General features: G+C 38.2%; 1 protein-coding gene across 2 annotated transcripts; it reads left to right on the top strand.

Moving 5' to 3' along the window:
- Window positions 1–9,600: 9,600 nt before the first annotated feature.
- LOC121979054 (NAC domain-containing protein 73-like) lies at window positions 9,601–11,318 on the top strand. 2 transcript variants are annotated; one of them, XM_042531100.1, is made up of 3 exons: window positions 9,601–10,140; window positions 10,224–10,407; window positions 10,757–11,318. In XM_042531100.1, exons 1-3 carry the CDS (start codon window positions 10,006–10,008, stop codon window positions 11,308–11,310), a joined length of 873 nt encoding a protein of 290 aa, XP_042387034.1. In that variant the 5' UTR covers window positions 9,601–10,005; the 3' UTR covers window positions 11,311–11,318. The 2 variants fall into 2 exon arrangements, with proteins under 2 accessions (XP_042387034.1, XP_042387033.1); XM_042531099.1 differs by having other exon boundaries at window positions 9,607–10,140; window positions 10,224–10,440.
- Window positions 11,319–12,319: the final 1,001 nt, after the last annotated feature.

Below are 12,319 nucleotides of genomic sequence, written 5' to 3'. Positions count from 1 at the left end.
GGTTGATAAAAGGAAATTTCTATAATTTTAATTTTACAACATGTGAATAATTTTTAAAAAGAAAATAAAATATCTCACCAATCTACAAATAAGGAAAGAGATCTAATCTCTTTCTTTAATCTTTTGTAGATCTTTTATAAGAGAGATATTTTAATTTTAATTATCTTTAATAAATTATTTCTTTCACATAATAAAAATTAAAATTAAAATTCCTTTTTAATTTAATTTTGCCGGCCCCCACTAGCTTGGGTTCAAGCTAGGGTCGGCCACCCCAATTTATACCTAGGCCGGACCTAGCTTGGTTCCCAAGCTAGCTTGGCCGACCCCCTATTGGTGGGTATAGAAGGTGGGTATAGGTGGGTATAGTACTCTATAAATAAGAGGCTACGATAGGGACCGAGAGGAGGAATTGGTTTTGGTCTCCCGATAAAATTAAGCATCCCGTGTTCGCCCCGAACACACAACTTAATTTTATCAATAATAATTTATTCCACTAGAGAACTATTATTGAACTACCGCACCAATCCCAAATTACATTTTTGGGCTCCTTCTTATTATGAGTGTGTTAGTCTCCCTGTGTTTAAGATATCGAATGTCCACTAATTAAGTGGGTTACTGACAACTCATTTAATTAATATCTAAATCCAAGAGTAGTACCACTCAACCTTATTGTCATGTCGGACTAGATCCACCTGCAGGGTTTAACATGATAATCCTTATGAGCTCCTCTTGAGGACATTATCAACCTAGTATCTCTAGGACACAGTTTCTTTCTATAATCAACAACACACACTATAAGTGATACAATTTCTCAACTTATCGGGCTTATTGATTCATCAAACTAAATCTCACCCATTGATAAATTAAAGAAATAAATATCAAATATATATGCTTGTTATTATATTAGGATTAAGAGCACACACTTCCATAATAACTGAGGTCTTTGTTCCTTTATAAAGTCAGTATAAAAGAAACGACCTCAAATGGTCCTACTCAATACACTCTGAGTGTACTAGTGTAATTATATAGTCAAGATAAACTAATACCTAATTACACTACGACCTTCTAATAGTTTGTTCCTTTCCATTTTGGTAGTGAGCTACTGTTTATAATTTATAAGGTACTGATAACATCATCTTCGCATGTGACACCACATACTATGTTATCTACAATATAAATTAAATGAACAACTACAAACAAATGTAGATAATTTGACCAAATGTGATTCTTTATACATAATGAATGTTTACAAAGCTTAGACTTTCAGTATACACTTCAACACCGGCCACATCAGCAACCCATTGTGAAGAGGATCAGAGCTGGAGTCCACGTTAGCAAACTCCAAGTGCCCGAACCGGGTCCAGGCGCTCAGAAACTGATAAGTCATTGACGAAGAGTTGTTGCGGAATGGATTGAGACGACCACATCTAAGCGCCCGGACCGGGTCTAGGCACCCGGGATCTTCCACGTCAGCTAACAGCTAGTTCGACCAGTGGATTGTAAATTGAGCCCTGGTTCTTAAAACTTTGTATAGCACACACGCAGTACTCAAATTGTCTTTCTGTTTTTAAAGTATGCACTTTCAACGATGGTAAGAAGTTATTCCGTCTTCATCAAAAGGAGATTCTTTAATGGAGCTTTTCATCACCTTGGATTAGCAACCTCCCTGGTTGTAAACCAAGTAAATCTTTATCTCTTCTTTTTAGTTAATGTTTTTACTATCTTTAACTAATTAAGTGTGGCTTTGCTAAGATCGATAACAAGAGAAGTTTTAATTCTAACTTGCAGGCTATTCACCCCTTCTCTAGCCGACCAATCGAGAGTAACAATTGGTATCAAAGTAAGGTGTACTTTAGAAGGACTAACTGCCAACTAAATAACAAGATGGTCGAAGCGAGCATTCATTCACCAAAGTTCATGGGGAATTTCCCGATCTAGAAAAAGAAAATGGAGGTATTCTTTAAAATAAATTTTGATATATTGCTTACTATTAAATATAGCTTTGTAGCACCCATAGATCAGCACAAAGCTGAAAAAGAAGAGCACTTGTGGACCAAGAAAGAGCAAGCCGACTTCATGGCAAACTACAAAGTAGAATTTCATCTGCTGAGCGTTCTTCCGCTCCAAGAAGTCAATCAGATCGGCAACTACGAACTTTAGGATAAGTTCCTAGAGCTGCACGAAGGAATCTCAGAGGCTAAACTTGCAAGATGAAACCTGCTTTGGAACCAACTCAGCAACCTTCTAATGGAAAAGGAAGAGACAGTAACTCATCTATACGCAAGAATCATGGAGATGATTACCAGACTCACGAATATCTGAGAAATGATAACAAATCGAGATTCACTAAGATATGTATTAAATGTGTTCCTGAGAATACCAGAATGGATGTCTATAGTGGACTCCTTCTACATCTCCAAGGATCTTGAGGTATGTACTTTAGAGAATTTGTTTTCTATTTTTGAATTACACAAATCAAGATGCACAAGTCTAAGAAAAAATGAGCCAAATCAAAACCTAGCACTGAAAGCTAACCAGAAAGATGAATTGGATTCCGACACATCACTCGACGAAGATAAAGCAGCTTTTATGAAAAGGAAGTTTTCAAAAAAATTTAAGCCTAATAACTTCGATAAGAGACATGTCAACAAGATGTCAAGATTCTATGGGTAAAGAGGAAAACCAGATGCTACAATTGCCCAAAATTCAAAAGCAAGGAAAAAGATAAAGGACCAAGACGATCCAAACACAAGAACCTAAAAGCTACGTGGGATGAAACATCATCATAATCCAAAGTTGAAGCATACGCTGGACTTGCACTAATGGCAAATCACCAAGAAGAAGAAAAAGACAAAACCTCATCCGAGATGAGCATCGAGAGCATTGATGAAGGGGAGTTTCGAATTACGATTCTGATACAGTAAGTAAGGTACAACTCTTACTTCCTAATCAACTTTATGAAGCAATACAGATGTTATCTAGATCTCTTTGTAAGTTATGAACTAAATGTTGGAATCCCAAGATTATTTTTGGTGTGATCAACCAAGTTAGGTTAGGTCATGTTTTGGTTTGATCCCTGTGTCTAAGTGTGCAAGAACTTAGGAGCACAGGAAGTCGAGCAAAAGACGCAGCTAGCAAGAAGGACGACATGGGAGAGAGCCGACGGGCTCGGTGCGTCTAAGAGACGAGGTGCCGTGGAAGAGTACACCGATGGATGAGAAGAACATGCACGACACTCGAGGGACGAGAAGGCCGAAAATTTGGTTCGAGTGAGCCCTATTTCGGTTGGCCACAATCACCAAGCGATCGGAGCAGCGAAGGAGCTAAAGTGGAGCCATGGAGCTGCTAGAGGCGCCTTCAACAGGAGTTGAAGGCGCCTTCGCGACCTTCAGGCAGAAGGCGCCTTCAACCAGTCATGGAAGGTGCCTTCCATGGCTATGGAAGGTGCCATCGACCAGGCTAGTTCGAGCTGTTGCAGTGGATAAAAGTTTATCCAAACAGCGCCTCGCTGGAGGCACCTTCCAGCCCTATGGAATGCGCCTTCAACCTATGGATAGAATTTCCAGGAGCTATAAAAAAGGTCCCTGAAGCTAGAAATCAAATATCAACTCAAGCATTCATTTCCTAACAATAGTCTGAGCGTTCAAAGATTGTAAGAGGCTTCTCCGCCTACACGAAGGAGATTTTTCTAGTGTTGTCGTTATCTTGGATTAACAACCTCCCCGGTTGTAACCAAGTAAAATTCTAAGTCTCTTTTCTTTCAATTTTTATATTGTTTATTTTTATGTTGTTGGTACTAATCTGATTCTAAAGTTTGAGAAAGGTTTTTTTCAAGTAACTCAACCCTCTCTAGCCAACCTACCCAGTCCAACAAGTGGTATTAGAGCCTAACAACTTCAGGAAGAATAATCGTCGAACGAAGTACACGAGATGGTCGGATCAATCATTCACCCACCAAAGTTCGAGGGGGACTTCGCCAACTAGAAAAAGAAGATGGAAGTATTTTTCAAGACTGGCTTTGATTTATTTTTAATAATGGAGTTTGGTTTTGAAGCACCCGACGACAAGAAAAAGTATCAATGGATGAAGAAGGAACAAGGCGACTTCGTGGCAAATGGCAAAGTAGAATTTCATCTGCTGAGTGCCCTACCGCTACAAGAAGTCAACCAGATCGGAGCTTACGAGTCCGCCAAGGAGCTCTGGGAAAAATTTCTGGAACTCCACGAAGGAACCTCGGAGGCAAAACTTGCGAAACGGGACTTACTTCGCAACCAGATCAGCAACCTCTGATTAGAAGAAGATGAAACTGTAGCACATCTTCACTTGAGGATCAAGGAGCTAATCACTGGACTTTCAAATCTCGGAGAAAAGGTAAGCAACTGAGATTCGCTAAGGTACGCACTTAATGGTTTCCCTTGAAATAAAGAATGAGCATCATTAGTAGATGTATATTATATCTCTAAGGACCTAGAATCTGTTACTTTAGATGAATTATTTTCTACTTTTGAAGTTCATGAAACAAGATGTACAAATTCAAAGAAGGAGCCAAAGCACAACATTGCTTTTAAAACAAAAATTGACGAACAAGATTCAGAATCCTCCTTCGATGATGATGAAACAACGTTGATGGTACGTAAGTTTAAAAAATTGTTTAAATCTAAGCAATTTAATCAAGTGTAGGGTAGAAGAAGAAAAATTAAATGCTACCACTGCGATGAAGAAGGGCACGTGAAAGATAACTGTCTCAAATTGAAGAACAAGGACAAGGGCAAGAACAAGAAGCTCGTCCAAATAAACAAACATGAGACCTTAAAGGCGACGTGGGACGAAACGTCGTCCGAATCAGAGGTCAAAGCCTTCTCCGGACTTGCGTTGATGGCAAGTCACCAAGAAGACGAACACGAAGTCAGCTCGTTTGAAATGAGCATCGAAAGCATTGATGAAGGGGGAGCTACATCAGAAGAAAGTAACAGTTCAGGGGGAGCTACGGATAATGGGATCGATGAGGTAAGTCAGGTACGATCTCTTCCACCTGATAAGCTATTCAAATTTGTTAAATTCCTATTAAAAAACTGTTGCAAGTTAGAAAAGGAAAACAAAGATTTAAAAATACAGTTGTCCAAAACATATCCACTAGAATTATATGATAATATAAAATAGAAAATGACAAATTAAAAATAGAAATAGAATGTCTAAAAAATCGTGTATGCTCTTGTAATAAAAATATTAGAAATAATAATTTGAAATGGTATCTTAGATTTCACAAGGGTCAAATTAGAAAAGTTTCAAAAAGTTATATACCCCCAAAATTCTTGATTAATCCTGTAGGAAGAAACCTATATTGGGTTCCAAAAACTTATATAAATTGAACTTTATCTGGAATTAGGACTTTCAGCGAGAAAATTAAATATTTAAATTCTTTAAAAGGCTTTGTCTAGAAGTGGTTGATGATCCAATAACCAAGAAGGTCTAGTGTCTCACTATAGCCTGGAAGTCAATTACTGAATTGAATATTTAATTGGCAATCTGATAAGCATATAATAGTGAATTAATACTTTCAAATCTTTGTCAATTTCATAACTTAGAAATTTTTTCTTAGAATTTTTTTTAACTTATAGGTTTTTTTACAAAAAGTTACCCCTAAATTTCATTTGAATCTCATTTTTATGTGATCAAAGGTGGAGAAGAGAATATTAAGTCTAGGGGGAGGTAGTAATTCAAATTTTTTAAAAAATAAAATTTTAAAATCTGTTTGCACTTTATTGCATATTTTGTTATCTTTACTTTATGATTAGTTTACCCTAACTTAACTTAGGTTTCTCACATCAAAAAAGGGGGAGATTGTTGGAACCCCAAGGTTATTTTTGGTGTGATCAACCAAGTTAGGTTAGGTCCTGTTTTAGTTTGATCTTTGTGTCTAAATGTGTAGGAGCTTCGGAGCACAGGAAGTCGAGCAGAAGACGCGGCTAGAGAGAAGGATGACACGAGAGAGAGCCGACGAGCTCGATGCATCAGAGGGACGAGGTGCCGTGGAAAAGTACACTGGTGGACGAGAAAGACGTGCATGACGTAGGAGGGACGAGAAGCCGGAGCGGAATCCTGCTCGAGGAGAAGGCCGGAAATTGGGTTCGGGTGAACCCTATTTCGATTGGCCGCAATCACCCAGGCGATCGGAGCAGCGAATGAGCTAAAGTGGAGCCATGGAGCTGCTAGAGACGCCTTCAACAGGAGTTGAAGGCGCCTCCGCGACCTTTAGGCAGAAGACGCCTTCAACGGCAGAAGGCGCCTTCAACCAGCCATGGAAGGCGCCTTCCACCAGGCTGGTTCAAGCCATTGCAGTGGATAAAAGTTTATCCAAACGACACCTCCCTGGAGGCGCCTTCGAACTCTATGGAAGGCGCCTTCAGCCTATGGATAAAATTTTCAGGAGCTATAAAAAGGCCCCTGGAGCTAGGAAATCAAATATCAACTCAAGCATTCATTTCCTAGCAATAGTCTGAGCGTTTAAAGATTGTAAGAGGCTTCTCCGCCTACACGAAGGAGATTTTTCTAGTGATGTCATTGTCTTGGATTAACAACCTCTCCGGTTGTAACCAAGTAAAATTCCAAGTATCTTTTCTTTCAGTTTTTGTATTGTTTATTTTTATGTTGTTGGTACTAATCTGATTCCAAAGTTCAAGAAAGGTTTTTTTTCAAGCAACTCAACCCTCTCCAGCTGGCCTACCCGGTCCAACACTAAATGTATGAATTTTAAAAAAAAACACTAATAAATTTAAAATAAACTTAGCAAAAATATGTCCATTGGAACATTTTGATAAAATTCAAATGAAAAATTTAAAGTTGAAAGAATAAATAGAATAATTGAAAAAGAACGATGCATGCACAAATTCTTTACCAATTTCAAATTTTAGAAATAATAAAGGGCTTAATTGGTATTTAAGAAACTATAGAGGTTAAATTATAAAAATTCCTAGAAATTATATTCCAAGAAAATTTCTGGCAAATCCAATTTGTAGAAATTTATTTTGGATTTCTAGATCTGTTCTAAACTATAAAATTAATTTTTATATTGATGCTTAAATTTTTTTTAATAAATTGATTCGTACACCTTCTTCAAATTTAATTTGGTTTTAATTTTTCTGTGGTGCACAAATGGATTATCTATAATCATAACTATTTTTAAAAACTTTTGCCTAATATATTATTTGTTAAAATTCTTATTTCAAAAAATGAATTTTAATGACAAAAAGTGTTTCGAAAATTTATTTTTCAAAATCTTAATTTTTCTGTAATAATAAATTATGTCTTCTATTAGAACAAAAATTTTCAAGATTTTTCCAAGAATATATAATTTTTATGAATTTTTTTATCAAAAAAGATAATTAAAAATTTAAAATTTTTTAGAGATTAATTTTGAAAAACCTGATTTTTCATAAACTTACCATTGTATTAGAAATATGTAAAAAAATCAGTCAAATTTTTAGGACTCGAAAACTATTTAAAAAAAAAAATAGTTTCCAAAATAAATCTAAATGTTTAAAAATATTTATTATGATTAAAATACAAATATTCTGTACTTGAAATTTTTATCATTTTTCAAATCATTGTGATTGTAATTGACAAAAAAATTAGGATTTTTTACACTTTAAAATATTTTTTAAATTATTTTTCCAAAATATTTTAGATTAATCGATTAAAAATTATTTATTTGAAAATTAATTTCAATTAAAAGGTAAATTACTAAAAATTATATTTCAACCCCTTAAAAAAATGTCCTATTTTTTTTAATGTGATTAGAGGAAAAGAAAAATAGAGATTTAGTTAAAGCGGTATATAATTTAATATTATTTAATTGAATTGATTATAATTTTTTTATTGTAATAATTGCAAAATTATTTGATTAAATTATTTTATTATTTGTTTTAATCCTAATTTAACTTGGGTTAATGCATATCAAAAAGAGAGAGATTGTAAGTACCTTGGATGAGTTTTGATGTAATTAACCAAGATAAGTTAGATTCTACGATTTAATGTCTTATGTCTAAATGTGCAGAGACTTTAGAATACAGGAAGTCGAGCGGAAGACGCGGTGAGTAAGAAGGATGACACAGAAAGTGAGTCGACGGACGCAGTGCATTCAAGGGACGATGAGCTATGGAAAAGTACATCAGCGGAGCGCTTTCGAGGGACGAGAAGCCGGGAGGAAGATTGCTCGAGGAGAAGGTCGGAGTGGAGTTCAAGTGAACTCAACTTTAGATGACTAGAAGATCACCCAAGCAACTAGACAAGTCAACTTGAGTTGACTCTGTCCAGGTGCCTGAACTAGATCCAAGTGCTTGAGATATCTCAGCCATATCAGCAACCCCTTGCGAAGAGGATCAGAGTTGGAATCCACGCTAGCAGACTCCAGGCGCCCAAAACGGATCCAGACGCTAGGAAGCCGATAAGTCATTGACGAAGAGCCATTGCGGAGTGAATTGAGGCGACCACATCGATGCACTCAGACCGGGTCCAGGCGCCCGAGATCTGCCACGTCAGCAAACAGCTAATTTAACTAGTGGACTATAAATAGAACCCTAATTCTCGAAGCTTTGTATAACACACTAAGTACTCTAATTGTCTTTCTGTTTTAAAAGTTTGTAATTTCAACGATTGTAAAAAACTACTCCGTCTTTGTCAAAAGGAGATCTTTTAGTGGAGTTTTTCATCGCCTTGGATTAACAACCTCCCCAGTTGCAAACCAAATAAATCTTTGTCTCTTCTTTTTAGTTATTGTTTTTATTATTTTTAATTAATTATATCCTTACTAAGATCAACATCGAGAGAAATTTTAATTTTAATTTGTAGGTTATTCATCTCTCCTTAGGATTTTGCATTGCTTAAAAGATAATTTTGTTAATGTTTCAAAAAAGAAACAAAGATATCTATAAAAAAAAGTTTGACAATGACATATTAGTAAAAAAAAATTCAAAAAGTAAATATAAAAAATAGTATATTAATATATATATAGTTGTATAAATAGAATATAAAAGGAAGCTTTTGGCGCATGCAATAATAAAAAGTTGATATTTCATGTATAGGGTTGTCCTTTTTAACAATCATTTGTCTATAAGAGCTTTGTCATATGAACCAAATCCAAAGTGATGTTTGAATCCATTGTAAACGATTAGATGCGGGTGCTTCCAATTGTGAACCCTAATTTGTAGAGCATAAGGCTCGCCTCCTATGTACATTGCAAACAAATTAACTTAAAAGAATAGAGTGAGAGACCACCTAATACAAAATGGTTGAGTGAAGGGGTATGTCTTGGAAGACACTCAAGGTTGACCTCGGAGCTAAAGAAGCTCACTCTCCCTCTCCCTCTCCCTCTCCCTCTTTCTCATTCAGTGAGGTGAAACGTCCCTCCACGAATCAGCCCTTGCCTCATCTCCACTCAATCATCAATTCCTCTACCTCTTATTTCTATAGTTTATTTCCTTAATTTTCCTTATCCAATATGTTTTCTCATTCCTAATTAAGCTCTAATTAATTAGCACTAGATATAAATAACACTAATTAATATTAGGCTACACATATTTGATATCTTATATAATGGCAAGGCGAAGCTTAAGGGACAAGCAAAAGCAAGTTGTAGTTATCTTGTTCAAGTGTACCTCTCCTCCCCTCTTCTCCCTTCGTCTACAAATAGCTATCCTTTGTTTTGTCTTGATTTCCTTTTCCCTTTGTGGTTTAATTCCCTGAGGTAGATCAGGAATAGAGGTAGAGATCAGAAGAGCCACTGGAGAAGAGAGAAGAGAGATACACAGGACAGCTTTGAGATCTAGGCACAAGCTTCTTTTTTTTTTCCTTTTCTTTTCTTCTTCTTCACTGTTTTCTTTTTCTTTCTTTTTTTCTCTCTCTTTTTCTCCTTTAACCTCCGCCTTGGCTTCATTCGGTTATCATTCTCATCCGTGGACAAGAAGAAGAAGAAGAAGAAGAAGTGGGAGAGAGAGAGAGAAACATGAGATGGTGCAATCCAAGATGGAAAATATGGAGAGAAGCAGCAACAGTTCGAGCTCTTCGAGTGTGGTTCTGATGCGAACAGTACTCGCCACTTGCCCTTCTTGTGGATTCCGCGTCCAGTACGACCCACGGCCGCAGGTTTTCTTCTTCTCTTCAAAGATCCTCTTTTTATTCTCTCTGTTTCCACGTAATTAGACAATTAAAACGGATGGATGACTCAGGGTGGCGGTGGAGGAGGAGGAGGGGCGACGGCGGCCGAGGAGTTGGTGGGGCTGCCTGCGGGGGTGAAGTTTGATCCGACGGATCAGGAATTGCTGGAGCACTTGGAGAGCAAAGCGAGAGCGGACGCGATGAGGCTTCATCCTCTCATCGACGAGTTCATCCCCACGATTGAAGGGGAGGACGGTATCTGCTATACACACCCTCAGAAACTCCCTGGTAATTAATTAATTAATTAATACTTAAACAGTGATAATTAAATTAATCCTTAGAATTATGATACTTTGGATCTAAAACAGCAAAATTAATGTTGTTATGTTTTGTGTTCTTTGTTAAATATCAGAAGCTACGCTGCTTCACGTGTTGTGAACGAGGCATAAAGCAGGCAACTAATTAATTGCGAAACTTGTTGTCCAAGATTCATTTTGACCAAATTATGCAAGAACACGAATTTGATTTCTAAATTATTATAGCTAAATCAATAATAATAAAAAAAATCGCATATTTAGTTGAGTTTCATCTTGAAAAATTGTAGGCGTGAGCGAGGACGGTGTGGTACGGCACTTCTTCCACCGGCCTTCGCGTGCGTACACGACGGGGACGCGGAAGAGGAGGAAAGTGGTGGTGCAGAGCACGTCGCCGGAGGCGCAGGGGAGCGAGACGCGGTGGCACAAGACCGGGAAGACGAGGCCGGTGTACGGCGCCGCTGGCGGTAGGCTGAAGGGGTTCAAGAAGATCCTGGTCCTCTACACCAACTACGGCAAGCAGCGGAAGCCCCAGAAGACGAACTGGATCATGCACCAGTACCATCTAGGCGTCGACGAGGAGGAGAAGGACGGCGAGCTGGTGGTCTCCAAGGTCTTCTACCAGACCCAGCCCAGGCAGTGCACCGCGGCGGTAATGAAAGAGGCTCAGCATAAAGCGGTGGTCGAGGACGATGAGGACGACGGCGGAGTCGATTACTACGGTCAGCAGCAACAGTCGTCGCAGCTGATGGCGTACGATAGCATTCAAGGCGGCCAGAGCCAAATGCTTCATGGCTTCGTGCCCATGCATGGTGCTGGTGGCGGGGCTTCCTTTCTCACTTAAGGGCAAAATAAAAAAAGGGAAAGACCGAGAGAGAGAGAAAGGGTTTACTTATGGAATATTCTTATAATTAACTTCAATAATGTTCTACGATATGTAAAAGATGCCTTTATCAGCTAGATTCACATGAACTATGTTCATCAGCACATTGAATCAGAATTGAACCACTTTGTGGAGATTTTTTTAATTTGAGCTTTGATATAATATATAGATTCATCCACTGGACCAGTCTTCCTCCTTCAGATGTATGCATATACACAGCTATCGAAGCCTGCAACAGACATAATGATTCAGAGCAATTAGTTAGAGACAAAACTATGGCATTCGTCAATTTAATTATAGATACGTCAAAAATCGACTCGATCGATTGACTCACTGGGGTCAGTCGTCGTCACCAGCGCGGAGTCGTTGAAGAAGCAGTTCCAGTAGTGCCTGCCGGCGGTCTGGTAGTAGAGGTTCATGGCGACGGAGGCGTGGGAGATGAGGCTGTTCGGGCGGGCGCAAGCGCAGCCGATCCGCAGCACGCTGCAGTTCACCTGCAGTTGCGAGCAGGCGTAGTTCAAGTTCGCTATTAGCGTTGCAGTGTCCGACGAAGGCTTAGCGACGCACCAAGTTTTCTGCGAACAAAAACGAGTACGGATCAATCGAAACTAGCTTTTTAATCCTAAGGAAGATGAGGAAAATTATTGTTTACGTCTGCTTCGGCTTGTGCGAGATTCGCAGCTCCTGCAATGGAGTAATAAACGCATGAGTGATCTGAGAAAAAAGAGGAAGATGTTAAATGAGTGATTTTGGATTACCAGAGAAGAGAGAAAATAGTAACAAGGTAGACCAGAATGATGAGAAGAAGAAGAAGATCTCCGTTCCGAGTTTGCTCGCCATTATTGCTAGATCCTCCTTGCCGAGTAAGTTCGGGTGTAGAGTGACCAGGGGATTTATATGAAAAAGGAAGAGGATGAATAATTTAGGCGGCGTGGATTTATGGCATGTATTAAGACTATAATAATGAATG

This window comes from Zingiber officinale, chromosome 1B, assembly GCF_018446385.1.
Source record: "Zingiber officinale cultivar Zhangliang chromosome 1B, Zo_v1.1, whole genome shotgun sequence".
NCBI lineage: Eukaryota > Viridiplantae > Streptophyta > Magnoliopsida > Zingiberales > Zingiberaceae > Zingiber > Zingiber officinale.
This window is presented reverse-complemented; position numbering and strand designations above follow the sequence as displayed.

Bases quoted from the DNA above. Each gene is read 5' to 3' on its own strand.
- LOC121979054 (XM_042531099.1), top strand. From the start codon at position 10,006: ATGGTGCAATCCAAGATGGAAAATATGGAGAGAAGCAGCAACAGTTCG. The intron at 10,141-10,223 runs GTTTTCTTCTTC...TGGATGACTCAG, and splicing joins AGTACGACCCACGGCCGCAG to GGTGGCGGTGGAGGAGGAGG. The intron at 10,441-10,756 runs GTAATTAATTAA...GAAAAATTGTAG, and splicing joins ACACCCTCAGAAACTCCCTG to GCGTGAGCGAGGACGGTGTG.